The sequence below is a fragment of the Gorilla gorilla genome, chromosome 4, assembly GCF_029281585.2.
Source record: "Gorilla gorilla gorilla isolate KB3781 chromosome 4, NHGRI_mGorGor1-v2.1_pri, whole genome shotgun sequence".
Taxonomy (NCBI): domain Eukaryota; kingdom Metazoa; phylum Chordata; class Mammalia; order Primates; family Hominidae; genus Gorilla; species Gorilla gorilla.
This window is the reverse complement of record NC_073228.2, coordinates 61,215,383-61,233,412: the sequence shown is the minus strand read 5'-3', so window position 1 is coordinate 61,233,412 and position 18,030 is coordinate 61,215,383. Positions and strand designations below refer to the sequence as shown.

The following is an 18,030-nucleotide window of genomic DNA, read 5'->3' as shown; positions in this document are numbered from 1 at the left end:
AGGTTCGGGCCATTCTCCTGCCTCAGCCTCCTGAGTAGCTGCGACTACAGGCGCCTGCCACCACGCCCAGCTAAGTTTTTGTATTTTTAGTAGAGACGGGATTTCACCGTGTTAGCCAAGATGGTCTCAATCTCCTGACCTCGTGATCTGCCTTCCTCGGCCTTCCAAAGTGCTGGGATTTCAGGTGTGAGCCTCCGAGCCTGGCCTCCAAGAACTTTTTTGAAGTGCTTTGTATAGAGCTTGGGGCTTTTTTTTTTTTTTTTTTCAGTTTCACTTTCTTTATACTTCATTTCCTTTTTTGTATTACCCAAAAGTTTTACCTAAAAATTAGTTACCTTTATGATTTTAAAATATCCACTTTGGGAAATAAATAAAAAAGAATATAGGGAGCCTATTCTATTTTTGGACTATTCTAGACTGAACTGGCATAGAACTGAAAAACAGATCAACTTTTTTCAACCAATGATGAGGCCCTGTCCGAGAGACCAACTCGCAGCAGCTGCTGGGGTTTGGTGACCTTTCCTAACTGCAGTAGCGCTTTCTCTTCCGGCCTTTTGTACCATTTCAGCAAAAATGTTGAAAAAGCCACATTTTTCAGTGCTTTACATTGAAGACTGGGAAAAAATTCTTCCTCTAACTTGGAGGGTAAAGATTCTTCATCCCTTAACATTTTTTACTTGGTTCCAGACTGTGGCCACATTGGACAGACCTTTTATATTATTATTTATACAAATTTATGGGGTACATGTGAAATTTCGCTACATGTATATAATGTGTAGTGATCAAGCCAGGATATTTAGGGTGTTGGTCACCAGAGTATTTTTGTTAAGCATAGTTACCCCACTCTGGTATCAAATATTGAATTTATTCCTTGCATCTTACAATGTTTGTACCCTTTAACCCACTTCTCTTCATCCTCCCTTCTCCTCCCCATAGACAGACCTTTTAGCATTGCTCTGGTCTGCCTAGAAAAGCAACAGGGGGAATATATAATAATTCTACATATAGGAAATAGAGTAAGGTGAAGGCTAAAGTGCTCACAGCTTATCCTTCTCTTACTTTGTTGGCCACAATTTCACATTCTCTTTGCTGAAAACTTCTTATCTTTCTGTCCTTTAAATACTGGAATGCCCCAGGGCTCAATGGGGTAGATGGTCTCCAAAGATGGCGCTCACCCAGTCTTTCCCTCCCAGTGTATACGTGACCCTCTATCCATGAAGAGGTTGAATCTATTTCCCCTCCCCTTGAATCAGGGCTTGTTGCATGACTTGCTTTGACCAACAGAATGCAGCTCCTGGTTAGCCTTCCAGAGGTCTAGTAGCATTTGCTTTTGTTTAGGGAAGTCAGCAGCCAAGCCACAAGAAAGCTTAAGCTAGACTCCTGAATGAGGAAGACAGAGCCACCATATAGAGTACACCAAGGCACTAGACATGAGTGAAAGCTTCTTTGGGTCTCTGGCCAGCTAAGGGCAGCAGAGTAGCCCAGCTGATGCCACATGGAGTACACCAGAACAGCCGAGGCCTCCTCAAATTCCTGACCCATAGGATTGTGAGAAAGAGTAAATTGATATTTTAAGCCATTAAGTTTTAGGATGGTTTGTTACTCAGCAACACATAACCAAAATACTCAGTCCTTGAACACCTTTTTCCTGCTTAGGTGATCCTAGCCAGTCCCATTACTAAACCAGTCTACATGCTGACGACTCCAGTTCCAAACTCTCTCCAAGCCTCCAAATCAGACATCCAACTTCTGTCACTTGGATTTAGAATTCAGGAAACATACATCCAACTTCTTTCCCCATGTCTCTACTGGATGACTCATAGGCATCTCAGAATAAAAAGGACTTTTGAGCATCCCCTTAGGGGTCTAAGTCTTTGCCACCTTAGTAAATAGCAAATCTATTCTTGTAGTTTTGTAGAGCAAAAATCTGGGAATCATCCTTGATTCCTCTTACTCTCACACCCCACATCCAATCCTTCAATAAATTCTATTGCCTCTACTTCCAAAATATATCCAGAATCTGACCACTTCTAACCATCCTGGTCGGATCCACCATTCTTCTTCACTTGGGTTATTGCAACAGCTTCCTGACTAATTTCTCTGCCTCTGCTCTGCCCTCCTTCCTCCCTACTCACCCTAGCAGCAGCCAGCGTGCTGCTTTTAAAAAGCTTAAGTCAGGCTGAGCGCAGTGGCTTATGCCTATAATCCCAGCATTTTGGGAGGCTGAGGCAGGCAGATCACATGAGGTTAGGAGTTCTAAATCAGCCTGGTCAACATGGTGAAACCCTGTCTCTACTAAAAATACAAAAATTAGCCGGGTGTGGTGGTGCACGCCTGTAGTCCCACCTACTGGGGAGGCTGAGGCAGGAGAATCGCTTGAACCCGGGAGGTGGAGGTTGCAGTGAGCCGAGATCACACCATTGCACTTCAACCTGAGCAATAGAGTGAAATCCCATCTCAAAAAATAAATAAATAGGCCAGGCGCCGTGGCTCACGCCTGTAATCCCAGCACTTTGGGAGGGTGAGGTGGGTGGATCACGAGGTCAGAAATTCAAGACCAGCCTGGCCAAGATGGTGGAACCCTGTCTACTAAAAATACAAAAACTAGCCAGGCATGGTGGTGCGTGCCTGTAATCCCAGCTACTCGAGAGACTGAGGCAAAGAATTGCTTGAACCTGGGAGGCAGAAGTTGCAGTGAGCCGAGATCACGCCACTGCACTCCAGCCTAGGTGACAGAGCGAGCCTCCATCTCAAATCAATCAATCAATCAAAAACTTAAGTCAAATAATATCACTTCTCAGCTCAAAATCCTCCAATTTCTTCCCATCTCACTCAGTAAAATCCAAAAGCCCAAATTTTTGCAAATCCTACATGTATAAGTGACTTGTATCTAGAATATATACAGAACTATTACAACTTAATAATAAAAAGACAAATAACCTAATTAAAATATGGGGAAAGGACCTGTGTTAGCCAAGATGGTCTCCATCTCCTGACCTCCTGATCTGCCCACCTCGGCCTCCCAGAATGCTGGGATTACAGGCGTGAGCCACCGTACCCGGCCAATATGGGGAAAGGATCTGAATAGACATTTCTACAAATAAGATATACAAATGGCCAATAAGCCCATTAAAAAGATGCTCAACATCATTTGCCATGTGGGAAACACCAATCAAAACCACAATGAGATACGACTTCATACCCACGAAGATGGCTATTATAAAAAAGACAGATATGGGCCTGGCGTAGTGGCTCACATCTATAATCCTAGTACTTTGGGAGGCTGAGGCAGAGGATTGCTTGAAGCCAGGAGTTTGAGAACAGCGTAGGCAACAAAGCAAAACCCTATCTCTACAAAAATAAATAAGTAAATAAAAATTAGCTGGGTGGAGTGGTATGCATCTGCAATCCCAGTGCTTTGAGAGACCGGAGCAGGAGGAGCGCTTGAGGCCAGTAATTTAAGGTTGCAGCGAGCTATGATTGCACCACTGCACTCCAGCCTGGCCAACAGAGGAAGACCCTGTCTCTAAAAAAATAAATAAAATAAAATAATAAAATAAAAAAAAAATAACCAGATTAGGCAAATCCATAGAGACAGAAAGTAAGTTCTTGGTTGCCTAGGGCTAGTGGTGGGGTGGGGTGGGGGATTACAGCTAAGGGATAAGGTGTTTAAAGTTTTTAACTGAATCGTGGTGATAGTTGTGCTACTCTGTGATTACACTAAAAGCCAATTGACTGCATACTTTAAATGGATGAATTATATGGTATGTGAATTGTATCTCAATAAACTGTTACCAAAAGAAATCCCAAGTCTTGCTATGACCTACAAGGCCCTCCACCATGTGACTTCATCTCCCTCCACACTTTTCCTTGCTCACTCTGCACAAGTCGCTCTGCCCTCCTTGATGCCCTATACCCACCAAACACACTTCTAGCTCAGGGCCGGGGTTGCAGCTTATGGTTAAGTAGTTTGTGCACTGCATAAAAAGCTCCTAGCTGACTGGTAACTGCAAACCAGGCTTCTGATTTTCGAGACTGGGGCCCAGGGGCTGCACCCTCTTAAAGGGATCATCTTTCTCAAATCGGTACAAAGGTGTATGTGTTTGACCATACCTGTGCTCAGGGCTTCTGCACATACCGTTCCTCCCCTTTCTTCTACTCTTCCCCCCACATAGCCATGTAACTCAGTGCTCACATTTGTTCAGTTATCTGCTCAAATGTCACCAGAGAGGCCTTCCCTGATCACTCTGCAGCAGCACTCCCTGACTCCCTAACACACTCTCATTGTTCTCTATCTTCTCACTCTCCGCTATTTTACTTCTTTTTTTCTTGAGATGGAGTTTCACTCTTGTTGCCCAGGCTGGAGTGCAATGGCACGATCTCAGCTCACCGCAACCTCCACCTCCCAGGTTCAAGTGATACTCCTGCCTCAGTCTCCCGAGTAGCTGGGATTACAGGCATGCGCCACCACGCCCAGCTAATTTTATATTTTTTTAGTAGAGATGGGGTTTCTCCATGTTGGTCAGGCTGGTCTCAAACTCCCGACCTCAAGTGATCCACCTGCCTCGGCCTCCCAAAGTGCTGGGATTACAGGCATGAGCCACCGTGCCCGGTTTTTGTTTTTGTTTTTGTTTTGTTTTGTTTTTTGAGACAGGGTCTCACTCTGTCACCCATGCTAGAGTACAGTGGCACAATCTCGGCTCAATGCAGCCTCGACCTCCCATGCTCAAGCAGTTCTCCCACCTCAGACTCCCTAGTAGCTGGGACTACAGGCATGTGCCACCATACAAAGGTGTATGTGCTTGACCCAGCTAATTTTTGTATTTTTTGTAGAGATGGGGCTTCACCATGTTGCCCAGGCTGATCTCAAACTTCTGAACTCAAGCAATCCCCCTGCCTCAATCTCTTACTAAAGTGCTGGGATTATAGGTGTGAGCTACTGTGCGCAGCCACTTCTATTTTACTTTATAAAACTATTGCCTCCTGGTATATTATATATTGATGTTTTGATTACGGAGCTCTTTCCTTTCACTAGACTGAAAGCTCCCTGAGAACAAGAGTTTTGTTTAGTTCCCTGCTGTATCCTCAGTGCCTGGAATAATGTCTAGCACACAGTAGGTACTCAATAAATGTTTCTTAAGTGAATGAATAAATGAAGCAAAACCAAGTGGTCATCAAAGGCTTAAACATGGACCTATCTAAGCTGATTCTAGGTGGACAGAAAGTATGATTTTTGGTGGACTGGATTTACTGTATAGCCAAGGAAAAGTAGCCAAATGTTGTGCCTCTCAGGGGCTGAGATTCTCTACGAGAAAAGGGCACCACTGATTAGAATGTAGACCTTAGTCGGGTGAGAGTGCTCAGGAAGGGACCTGCTCTCGTTGGTCTGGCATCTTACCTGTTCCTTTGTGAAGTACTTCAGGAGGCCTTCTCTTGCCAGAAGTACAAACCTCCTTCTCAGAAACTGTGAGTTGTCCCTTCCTCGCTTCCACAGGAATCCTTCCCGGTTACCTTAAGCAGCAAGGATGACAAAGCGTGAACACACGTGACCTTAAGATCACAAGCAGCTCAGGAACCTCTGAGGTTCTCAAGGGTGGAATAAGCCTTCCATCTGCTGCCAAAGTATCTCCACTCAGACTTCCCTATTTCAGCTGCAGAACACAAGGATCCCATCTGGGGCCAACTTTGTGATGTCTTCTCACTTCAGGGGCACTTCCCACTGCCTAAAACCTTTCTTCCTTGACTTTCTGTGTATCAGGCTGTCTCATAAGAAGACCCTTAAGAAGGCAAAGTCCTGAGAAACTGGACTGATTCTGAAAGACACTTAAATACATACTAAATACATATGGTCCTGCCCAACTTCATGCTGACATCAACCTAATGAAACTTGAGAAGTAAGGCTGGGCGCAGTGGCTCACGCCTGTAATCCCAGCACTTTGGGAGGCCAAGGCGGGCAGATCACAAGGTCGGGAGTTCAAGACCAGCCTGACCAACATGGTGAAACCCCGTCTCTACTAAAAATACAAAAATTAGCTGGGCATGGTGGCGCGTGCCTGTAATCCCAGCTACTCAGGAGGCTGAGACAGGACAATCACTTGAACCCGGGAGGGGGAGGTTGCAGCGAGCCGAGATTGTGCCACTGCACTCCAGCCTGGGTGACACAGTGAGACTCCCTCCAGGCATCTGCTGGTTTGAAGAATAATTTATGGGCTGGGTGCAATGGCTCACACCTGTAATCTTGACACCTTGGGAGGCCAAGGCAGACAGATCACTTGAAGTCAGGAGTTTGAGATCAGCCTGGCCAACATGGCAAAACCCTGACTCTCCTAAAAATATAAACATTAGCCAGGTGTGGTTGTGCATGCCTGTAATCCCAGCTACTCGGGAGACTGAGGCATGAGAATCACTTGAACCTGGGATGTGGAAGTTGCAGTGAGCCGAGTTCACGCCATTGCACTCCAGCCTGGGTAACAGAGTGAGACCCTGACTCAATAAATAAATACATAAATAAATAGAATAATTTGTGGTCCTGGTAGCCAGGATAGCTGAGCACTGCCTCTGGCCCTCTAAGAATGATTTTTTATACTTTACTGTCTGGGTCAGAGTCAGCTTGGACTCAGGACTGTGGGGGTGAAACTGCCACAGGTCCAGGGCCACAGAAGAGGTTGTACCCTGCACAATGGTCGAAAGGGAGGCTGAATTTAAGCCCATGCTCCTCACCAAGTCTTGAGCTGCACCAGGAATAAAGCTCACCAGGAGCAGGGATATCTTTTCCTAATTGGTCTGTCCAGTGGAGGAGTCTTTCTGCAATTTATATTAAGTGTTTGATGCTGGGCGCGGTGGCTCATGCCTGTAGTCCCAGAACTTTGGGAGGCTAAGGTGGGCGGATCATGAGGTCAGGAGTTCGAGACCAGGCTGGCCAACATGGTAAAACCCCGTGTTTACTAAAAATACAAAAATTAGCCAAGCATGATGCTGTAATCCCAGCTACTCAGGAGGCTGAGGCAGGAGAATGGCTGGAACCCAGGAGGCAGAGGCTGCACTGAGCTGAGATCATGCTACTGCACTCCACCCTGGGCAACAAGAGCAAGACTCTGTCTCAAAAAAAAAAAAAGGAAGAAGAAAAAGAAAAAGAGTCTGGCTGGGCACAGTGGCTCACGCCTGTAATCTCAGCACTTTGGGAGGCCAAAGCGAAAGGATCACTTGAGTTCAGGAGTTCAAGACCAGCCTGGGCAACATGGTGAAACCCCATCTCTACAAAAAATAAAAATAAAAAAAAAAACCCACTAAAATTAGCCAGGTATGGTGGCATGTGCCTGTAGTCCCAGCTAGTTGGGAGGCTGAGGTGGGAGGATCATGTGAGCCCGGGAGATTGAAGCTGCAGTGAGCTGTGATAGTGCCACTGCACTCCAGGCTGGACAACAGAGTAAGACCCTGTCTCAAAAAAAAAAAAAGAGTCTGTACACACTTGTGACCCTGCAAAGACCTGAGACAAAGACCAGAGAAGCTCTGAGCTTCTCTGCTGCTCAGAGCATAAAGCCCCACCAGCTGATGTGTTGTTATTTCAAAGTCAGAAGAACCCACACCTTGGCCTCTGCGGCCACAGTGAGAACAGCAGGCATCTCTTGGATGGATCTTGCTCCTAATATTTAGGCACTTGGTTTTTCTAGAGCTCATTAAAATATAGATTTCAAAAGGTGATGGAAATAACTTTACCTGGGAGCGAGATGGTTTCCCCATCAGCCATAAATTCCCGTCTCTCATATTTAGCTCGAATCCATTGTTCCTTTAAGACCCTAAACAGAGAGAGCCTGAGGTCAGCTGCGTTTGATGCATTCTCTTTTTTTTTTTTTTTTTTTTTGAGACAGGGTCTCCCTCTGTTGCCCAGGCTGGAGTGCAGTGGTGTGATCACGTGATCACGGCTCACTGCAGCCTAGACCTCCTAGGCCCAGGCGATCCTCCCACCTCAGCCTTTTAAGTAGCTGGGATCACAGGCAGGCACCACCACACCTGGCTAATTTTTAAATTTTTGTAGAGATGGGGGTCTCCCTATGTTGCCTAAGCTGGTCTTGAACTCCAGGGCTCAAGCGATCCTCCTGCCTCAGCCTCCCAAAGTGCTGGGATTACCACCATGCCTGGACTGATGCATTCTTTTCCAAGACCCTGCAGTTGAGGGTGGGAACATCACAGCAGTGCCTCACTGCCTGCTCCAGCTACCTAGGATTCCTCAGCCTCAGTACTGTTAACATTCGGGGTTGGATAATTCCTTGTTGTGTTGTCTTATGGGTTGTCCCATGCTCCACAGAATGTTTAGCAGCATTTCTGGCCTCTACCCATTAGATGCCAGTAGCACCCCCTCCCCAGTTGTGGCACCCAAAAATGTCTTCAGGCATTGCCAAATGTCCTCTGGGGGAAATATTTCTCCCAGTGGGCTATATGAGAACCACTGAGTTGTTCCAATCCCAGTGTCAGCTCTCTAGGTCAATGAGACAGATACTGGCTCCCCTGGACCATCTACACCACCTGCTCCCACTGTGTGTTCATGAGCTTAGGCAGGAGAGTCCAGGAGCCTCTTCCTGTACCTGCCCATGAAGTCTGGGCAGGCTACACTGGACAGAGCAGTCGTCTTAGGATCTGACCACCTGAGACCTGGTCTCACTCTATCATTTATCCACTGTGTGACCATGAGCAAGTTACACAACTCCTCTGAATTTGGGGAATAGACCTCTATTGTTATACTCACTTAGCCCTCAGGGTTGTTGAGAGGTTTAAATGTATATAAAGGGCCTAGCACCTACTCAGCACATAGTAGGTGTTTAATGTGATCTCAATCAGAGATTGTCATCCGTGAGTCCTGCAGAAAAACCATGCAGCCGAGAGTGGAGTTATTTTAATTGTTTGGTTCCTGCTCACCTTTTCCAGGGAAGTGTTCCAAGGTATATATGACCTTAGCCCATACCCACAGGAATGACCTAGAGCTGGGCATCTGGCCCAACCTGGTCATTCAGAGCTCTTTGCTGCTCTGGGCTGTGTGGACCGAGAGGGTCAAAAGTGAAGGAGAGATTGATGGAGCTTTCTCCAGAGTCACGCTGGAAGGTATAGCCTGGCACCTGCTTGTGGCCTTGCTGCCAGCTGTGTGAAGGAAGCCTGGCTGAGAGAAAGAGGAAAGAGAGCCAGAGAGAGTATGAGAGACCTGATGGTGTGTGAGCTCCTGGCTTGGTCCTTCCTGAGGCCAGCTCCACCACTGTCCTTCAGGTAGTCTGATCCCCAGAACCCATAAAATCCTCTTTTTTTAATGCTGGTTTAAACTGGGTTTCTGGCCAGGCGCAGTGGCTCACACTTGTAATCCTAGCACTTTGGGAGGCCAAGGCAGGCAGATCACTTGAGGTCAGGAGTTCAAGACGAGCCTGGCCAACATAGCAAAACCCCGGCTCTACCAAAAATACAAAAATTAGCTGGGCATGGTGGCACGTGCCTGTAATCCCAGCTACTTGGGAAGCTGAAACAGGAGAATCACTTGAACCCAGGAGGTGGAGGTTGCAGTCAGCTGAGATTGTGCCACTGCACTCCAGCCTGGGTGAAAGAGCAAGACTCTGTCACAAAAATAAATAAATAAATAAATAAGGTTTCTGTCGCTTACAATCAAGAGTCCAGGCTGGGCATGGTAACTCATGCCTGTAATCCCAGCATTTGGGAGGCCAACGCAGGCAGATGGCTTGAGCTCAGCTCAGGAGTTTGAGACCAGCCTGGGCAACATGATGAAACCTCATCTCTACAAAAATAAAAACAAACAAAAATACAAAAATTAACCAGGCATGGTGGCATGCACCTGTAGTTCCAGCTACTTGGGAGGCTGAGGTGGGAGGATCACTTGAGCCGAGGAGGTTGGGGCTGCAGTGAGCCATGATTGTGCCACTGAACTCTAGCCTGGGCAACAGAGTGAAACCTTGTCTCTATATTTAAAAAAGAAAGAAAGAAAAAAGAGAGAGAGAGTCATTCCTAGTGCACAGCCCACAGATCACTGAGGAGAATCACCTGGCCCACCATGAGGGTGGAAACCCTGGGACACAAGATCAGAGCAGGGAGAAGGAATGGAGACCAAGGGCCACCCATGTTGGTCCTGAAGGTGGCCATTAGTACTCAGATAAAAAGGGTTAAAGTGCAGGGCTGCTGCTGGAGTCATGGTGGGTAATGTCTGTGTAGTGCCGGCAGGAAGCCTAGCACAGCGCACGTGTTTACTGAGCACTTGGAGCAAAGGAGAGAGTGGCAGCAGCGAGCCAGGATGAGACAGGCCCTCTCAAGTTGAGTCAGCACACCCCACAGCTGGCCATGGACAGGTAGCATTCTGAAGCAGACACAGTGAAATGGATTCAAACCAGTGTGTCGGGTGGCATGTGAAAGGTTCTACATAAGTTATCTCATGTAATCTCTACAACTATGCTATGATGCAGGCATCATTGCCTACATTTCAGAGATGAGGATGTTGACAATCAGAGAGATTTGCTGACTTGCCCACGTCCTCCCAGCTAGGTCACAGTAGAGCTAGGAAACAAAACTGAGGTCTTCCAAGTAGAAAGCTGTGCTTCCCCAGCCACTCCAGAGTGCCTTACTAGCTCTTAATTGTCTAAGCACTGAGAAATTACAAGACCACTAGGTATGGTTATATAGTCTGTGTACTGCCCAAAAGCACCTTGCTGAGGCTCGGCAGCTGAAATGCAGCTGCTTTCTGTTTGCCAGACATACCCGCTATGAGGCTAGGTCAGCCTAAAGGGATTCCTTCTCCCCATTTACACAAGGCACTGTCTAGCAGCCCTGGTGGGGAGTCTAAGTCCCTGGGAAGGAGTTGCAGGCTCAGGCAGTCAGATCTGCAGAGGTCCAGGGCCACTAGGTACCAGTGCCACACTAACCCTCACCTCCAGGGGACCTGAACCCTCCTGCTGCTTCAAAGCCCCCCTCTTATATTGAATTATCCCAATGCCATGATACAGTCACCCTGGCCCTGGTGTCAGACAGGCTAGACCAGTTTTGCCTCCACAAACCTCAGGTTTTTTCATCTATAGCATAGGGATAGTAGCAGTACTTGTAGGGTTGTTGAAAGAATTAAACAAATACATGCACATAAGCATTTTGCACAGGGCGTAGTACTTAAGCAAAGCTCAATAATATTAGTAGCAATTTTTTTTTTTGAGACAAAGTCTCACTCTGTTGCCCAAGCTGGAGTGCAGTGGTGCGATCTCTGCAACCTCCACCTCTCGGGTTCAAGCGATTCTCCTCCCTCAGCCTCTCGAGTAGCTGGGACTACAGGCATGTGCCACCATGCCCAGCTAATTTTTTAATTTTTAGTAGAGACGGGGTTTCACTATGTTGGCCGGGCTGGTCTTGAACTCCTGGCCTCGAGTGATCCGCCCGCCTCGGCCTCCCAAATTGCTAGGATTACAGGTGTGAGCTGCCACATCTGGCCTTTTTTTTTTTTTTTTTTTTTGAGACAGTCTCCTTCTGTTGCCCAGGCTGGAGTGCAGTGGCGTGATCTTGGCTCAATGCACCCTCCGCCTCCGGGTTCAAACAATTCTCGTGCCTTAGCCTCCTGAGTAGCTGGGACTACAGGCATGAGCCACTGCATCCAGCCAGTAGCTACTTTTTTTTTTGTTTTTTCTAATGCTAGGTCTCACTCTGTCACTCATACTAGAGTGCAGTGACACATGTGATCCTAGCTCACTGCAATCTGGGCTCAAGCAATCCACCCACTTCAGTCTTCCTAGTAGCTCAGACTACAGGCACGTGCTACTATGCCCTGGCTAAGTTCATTTTATTTTATTTTTTGTAGAGACAGGGTCTTGCTATGTTGCTCAGGCTGACATTGAACTCCTATCTTCAAGTGATCCTCCAACCTCAGCCTCCCAAAGTGCTAGGATTACAGGCACTGGCCATTGTGCCTGGCTGTTATTCTTATTTTTATGGTTATTATTTAGGGATCTGCAGCTCAGGCAAGTTGTTTAGAGCCAGCCCGAGCTTAGGTGGCAGAGCCCTAGACATATTTCTCTCTTTTTTTTTTTTTTTTTGAGCCGGAGTCTCGCTGTGTTGCCCAGGCTGGAGTGCAGTGGCGCCATCTTGGCTCACTGCAAGCTCTGCCTCCCGGGTTCACGCCATTCTCCTGCCTCAGCCTTTCAAGTAGCTGGGACTCCAGGTGCCCGCCACCACGCCCGGCTAAATTTTTTTTGTATTTTTAGTAGAGACAGGCTTTCACCGTGTTAGCCAGAATGGTCTCGATCCCCTGACCTTGTGATCTGCCCACTTCGGCTTCCCAAAGTGCTGGGATTACAGGCCTGAGCCACCGTGCCTGGCCAGCCCTAGACATATTTCTCTAAAGGAAGTAGCTGAAACACACTTGGTCTAGTAAGATACTAGTGTTTACCCCCTCTTATCAAGTTAGCCACCATCTGTAAGCTACAAGAATGTCACAGGCAGAGATCATAGAGAAAAATCATAGAGATCATACAGAAAAATCCTCCATTTAAGAGCTGTGGAAACTGAGGCCCAGAGAAAGGAAGAGACACGCCCAAGCAACAGAGGCAGAAAGAGGCTTATACCAGTCTTCCCATGTGCTCTCTGTGATGGTATCCAGTGCTTTCCTGGATCTACCTGCACACCAGGCCCACAGAAGAGACCACCACAGATGAAGACACCAAAGATGGAGAGGGGGAGGAGGTAGAACCAGGACAGACCCCTCACCCAGTCCCTAAGGAATCACCCACTCACAGGCAGTCGTTGGCCTGGGGGATGTAGTAGAAAGCTGGGACTCTGGCTTCGAACTTGGCCTTCACACGGAGATTTCCATTGTGGATCATAAACTGCAAGACAACAGCAACCTGAGGTAATATTAGAACTTGAAAAAACGTGAAATGAAACTATGAGGCCACTGACTTAGGCTGAGTCAGAAGAAACTGCCTCCAAGAAGGAGATGTCCCACCGGGCTTGGTCATCCATACTGCTGGGAAGCCCCAGCCTGTAACAATCACGGGCAGATATAACCATGCCTCATATGGGCACAGGACTCCACAGTGCTCACACATCAGCTCACTGGGTCTTCTCAGCCATTTTCATATCACTGTATTCATTTTACAGATGAGTCAACTGAGGCTCAGACGGGTTAGGTTATTTGTTCAAGGAAACACAGCTATAAGTGGAGAACTGGGATTTGAACCCAGACCTGACTCCAAAGCTCATATTCTTCCTATCATGCCTTCCACAGATGGCCAGGACCCCTAGCAGCCCTGAAAGTCTGCAGGAGATAAATGTACCTGGAGGATGGAGGAAGTGGGTGCTGGCCTCATGGAGTGCATAGGTCAGGATGATTAGTAGGGCCCTTTGGCACCCAAGAGACCCAGAGGCTGATGCACCAAAAGTGGCCCTGGCAGCAGTGGCATAGCTAGGGCAAGGGCAGAAGTGGGAAGAAACACCGGGTTTTCAATTCACATCGCTTGGGCATCTCCTTTGCAGGAGAGGAGCATTGCTCCTCTTCTCCTCTGCAGGGGCCGCTAGGCTGTGTCGCCAGCTTTGGATCCCAACAGAGCAGGATTCAAATCCTGACTACCATTTATTTGATGAGTGACCCTTGGAATCTCACCCGTAAAAATGAAGAAAATGGCCAGGCACAGTGGCTCACACCTGTAATCCCAGCACTGTGGGAGGCCAAGGCTGGGGATCACTTGAGGTCAGCAGTTTGAGACCAGCCTGACCAACATGGTGAAACCTTGTCTCTACTAAAAAAATACAAAAATTAGCCAGGACACAGAAAGGTGAGGCAGGATAATTGCTTGAACCCGGGAGGCAGAGGTTGCAGTGAGCCGAGATTTTGCCACTGCCCTCAAGCCTAGGCAATAGAGCGAGACTCTCTCTCAAATAAATAAATAAATTAGCCAGGTATGGTGGTGCACGCCTGTAATCCTAGCTACTCGGGAGGCTGAGGCACAAGAATTGCTTGAACCCAGGAGGAGGAGGTTGCAGTGAGCCAAGATCACACCACTACACTCCAACCTGGGCAACAGAGTGAGTGAGACTCCGTCTCAAAAAAAAAAAAAGAAAGAAAGAAAAGACAAGAAAAGAAAAGAAGAAGAAGGAAGAAGGAAGAAGAGGAGGAGGAGGAGGAGGAAGAAGAAGAAGAAAATATAACAGAGGATTGGGCGCTGTGGCTCACACCTGTAATCCCAGCACTTTGGGAGGCTAAGGCAGGTGGATCACCTCAGGTCAGGTGTTCAAGACCAGTCTGGCCAACATGGCAAAACCCCATCTCTACTAAAAATACAAAAAATTAGCCAGGCATGGTGGCGGGTGCCTGTAATCCCAGCTACTCAGGAGACTGAGGCAGGAGAATCGCTTGAATCCAGGAGGTGGAGGTTGCAGTGAGCCGAGATCGTGCCACTCACTGCACTCCAGGCTGGGTGACAGAGTGAGACTGCATCTCAAAAAAAAAAAAAAAAAATGCTGGGCACGGTGGCTCACGCCTGTAATCCCAGCACTTTGGGAGGCCGAGGCGGGTGGATCACCTAAGGTCAGGAGTTTGAGACCAGCCTGACCAACAGGGTGAAACCCTGTCTCTAGTAAAAATTCTACTAAAAATACAAAATTAGCCGAGCATGGTGGTGCATGCCTGTAATCCTAGTTACTCAGAAGGCTGAAGCACAAGAATCGCTTGAACGCCAGAGGCAGAGGTTGCAGTGAGCCAAGATCGCATCATTGCACTCCAGCCTGGGCAACAAGAGTGAAACTCCATCTCAAAAAAACAAAAAAACAAAAAAAAAAAACAAAGAAAACAGAAAATATAACATGGGAGTTATAAGGTGCAAATAAAATCCTTCAGGTTTATGTGCTGGTTTACTGGTTTCCAGCCTTTCTCCCGCACTAGAATGTAAGCTCTGTATGGCCAGGGACCTTATCTTGTTCATTGTTCTCTCCCAAGACCCAGCACTTAGTAAGATCACACTAAAGCCTCCAGTCCGGTGCTGTCTAGCACAGTACCTGGCACAGAGTGGGCATTCAGTAAATGTCAGCCTGCTTCCCCAATAGTCCTGGAAACCCTCAGCCAACCCGCACAGTGCAGAACTGCCTGCTCTCTGGAGGTTTTCTGACCAAAATGGAATTACTATGCAGGCTGAGGGTATCCTCCACCCCCAGAGGGCAGGAGAGCAAAGTGGTCCTCTTTCTGCCTAGGGGGAAAGGAGGACTTTAGACCACAAATCAGGTTATTTCCCTTCCCCCAGTCCAAGACTTCACTAGTGATAACAGCAACTTTTTTTTTTTTTTGAGATAGGGTCTCACTCTCACCCTGGCTGGAGTGCAGTGGTGCGATCTCGGCTCATTGCAGCCACACTCTCACAGGTTCAGGTGATCTTCCCACCCCAGCCCCCGAAGTATCTGGGACGACAGGCGCATGCCATCACACCCAGCTAATTTTTGTATTTTTTGTAAGGACGGGGTTTCACCATGTTGCCCAGGCTGCTGTTGAACTTCTGGGCTCAAGCAATCCACCAGCCTCAGCCCCCCAAAGTGCTGGGATTATAGGTGTGAGCCACCACACCCGTACAACAGCAACTGTTAACTGACTGCTTTCTTTGTGTCTGGACTGAGCCTACAATCATCTTCACAACAGTGCTGTGATATTGGTGGTAGTGGCCAGGCACAGTGGTCCATGCCTGTAATCCCAGCACTTTGGGAGGCCAAGGAGGGTGGATTACCCAAGGTCAGGAGTTCGAGACCAGCCTGACCAACATGGCAAAACCCCGTCTCTGCTAAAAATTAATACAAAAATTAGCTGGGCATGGTGGTGGGTGCCTGTAATCCCAGCTACTCAGGAGGCTGAGGCAGGAGAATTGCTTGAACCCAAGAGGCAGAGGTTGCAGTGAGCCGAGATTGGCCGTTGCACTCCAGCCTGGGCGACAAGAGTGAAACTCCGTCTCAAAAAAAAAAAAAAAAAAGGAAGAAAGAAAAAAGAGAAATGGTGGTGGTATCCCTTGAATACAGATGTGGAAACTGAGGGTCCACAGCTAGGTCAAAGTACCTAGCTCAGGGCCTCCCAGCTTATAGGTAAGCAAATGATGGCCAGGAGCGGTTCAGGATGGTTCAGGCCTGTAATCCCAGCACTTTGGGAGGCTGAGGTGGTGGATCGCCTGAGGTCAGGAGTTCGAGACCAGCGTGACCAACATGGTGAAACCCCGTCTCTACTAAGTACAAAAAAATTAGCTGGGTGTGGTGGCGGGCGCCTGTAATCCCAGCTGCTTGAGAAGCTGAGGCAGGAGAATTACTTGAACCCGGGAGGCAGCGGTTGCAGTGAGCCAAGATTGCTCCACTGCACTCCAGCCTGGACAACACAGCGAGACTCCGTCTCAAAAAAAAAAAAAGTAAGCAAATGATAGAGCCAGAATTTGAACTCTCGGCCTCTGTCTAAGCTGCCATCTTATAAGCTGTGTTTCCTCTGGCTAGACTTGCCCCTCTCTGGTTCTCAGTTTCCCCCTCTGTAGAATGGGAGCCCCCTGCCCGCTGCCTCCACTCCAGTCCCGCAGTTCCATGGCTATCCACGGGCATGCCTTTCTACCTCCACAATACTGTCGTCCCAGAAGTCAAGTCGCACAGATTTAACTCTGCTGATGTCAGGGAAGTTACGGTGGACGCCGCAGCAGTTGAGACAGATGAAGATCCCCAGCTTGTAAGAGGCCCAGTCGGGATCTGCAGGGGATGAGGCAGGAGAGGAGCTGAGCGGAAAGCGCGGTGAAGAAACCAGGGCTGGGCTCGGGGCGCTGGGGCAGGTGGGGCGCCCCTTCTCCCACCTAAGGCGAACTAAGCGGCCAGCCTGGCACCTTCTGGTTAGCCTACCGGCCGCTGCGCGGCGACCGGGGTGAAGATCCTGGAGGCAGTTCAGGGCCCGGGGAGAGAGTCTGAGGCTGCGCGACGTGGAAGTGAAGGGACTCAGAAGGAACCGAGAGGAGGGCGCGGGGGGCGCACCGCGGGGCTCGGCGCGGAGCTGCAGCTGGGGAGGCTGAGTTAGGGGGCCCTCGGCGTCCGCGAGGTGGGGCGCTGGGGAGGCCTTCGGGGGGCGTCTGGGAGCGGGCAGGGGGCACAGGACTGTCGGCGGCCTGGGCCCGACGTTTAGCCTTGGCTGGGATGTCTGAGTCCGAGGGCGTGGGGCGCACCTGGGTGCGCAGACATCGAGAGCCCGGACTCGGGCGGTCGGGTGCCTGGCCAGGGAAGAGAGCGGGACGGGAAGGGCTCCAGGCTGCCGGCTCTCGTGTCGGGGTCCAAGCACGTGGGAAGATGCGCATCTGGTCCCGCGAGGGGAGCAGAGTCTGGGCTCGTAGGGGCCGGGGCAGGGTGTGGTGGCGACGGCCCTCGGGGCTCGGGTGAGAGGTTCACGGTTGGGTGGGAGGGGTCCGGGCCCGCAGGTGCCACGTCTGGGTCCAGGGGGCCGAGGGCGGGACCCGGTGGGGCCGAGGGGAGGAGTCGGGTGGGCCTGGGGTCCCGCCGGGGGTCTCGCGCTGCCCGCGCCGCCGCGCCCTTACCTGCCGCCCCGCAGTCGGCGCAGTGCGCGTTGCCTGTGTCCGGCGCCCGCAGCAGCTCCAGCAGCCGCTTCTTGTTGCGCTCGCGATCGCCCATGGCCGGCCCGGCGGGCTCAGCGGGGCTCAGCCCATGGCCCGTGCGCTCCGCCCGGCAGGTGGAGAAGGACCGGGCCGCGGCGCCTCAGCCAGGCCTGGGCGGCCGCCAGCCCCGCCCCGCCCCGTCAGGACTGTCCGCCCCTCCCTCGGCCGGTCCAGTCCGGCCCCGAGCTCCGCCGACGCGCGGGGAGGGACAGGAGCACGCAAATTGGAGTTTAACACACTGGCCTGAGATCAAATCGTGGCCTGTCACTTGGTAGCTACGAGACTGTGGACAACCTATTCAACCTCTCTGGGTCTCAGTTTCCACGTCTATGAAAGAGGAACAAGGGCATACGTCTGCATCTCAGCGCTTCTTGGAAAATTAACCAGAATCTAACTTCTGTTA

The 18,030-nt window shown here is 49.5% G+C and overlaps 1 protein-coding gene across 3 annotated transcripts in view; it reads right to left on the bottom strand.

The window, feature by feature from the left end:
• Window positions 1–17,727, bottom strand: part of ADAP2 (ArfGAP with dual PH domains 2) — a 40,165-nt gene extending 22,438 nt beyond the window's left edge. For 2 of the 3 annotated variants that reach the window (XM_019026913.4, XM_055388613.2), the window contains exons 1-5: window positions 17,550–17,727; window positions 16,589–16,719; window positions 12,757–12,848; window positions 7,717–7,796; window positions 5,399–5,511 (exon numbers count right to left, since the gene is read on the bottom strand). In XM_019026913.4, coding sequence (XP_018882458.1) covers window positions 5,399–5,511; window positions 7,717–7,796; window positions 12,757–12,848; window positions 16,589–16,719; window positions 17,550–17,643 — 510 coding nt within the window. In that variant the 5' untranslated portion in view covers window positions 17,644–17,727. Of the gene's footprint in view, window positions 1–5,398; window positions 5,512–7,716; window positions 7,797–12,756; window positions 12,867–16,588; window positions 16,720–17,549 lie in introns of all 3 variants that reach the window. The other variant, XM_019026912.4, reaches the window with a different exon arrangement.
• Between the last annotated feature and the right edge of the window lie 303 nt (window positions 17,728–18,030).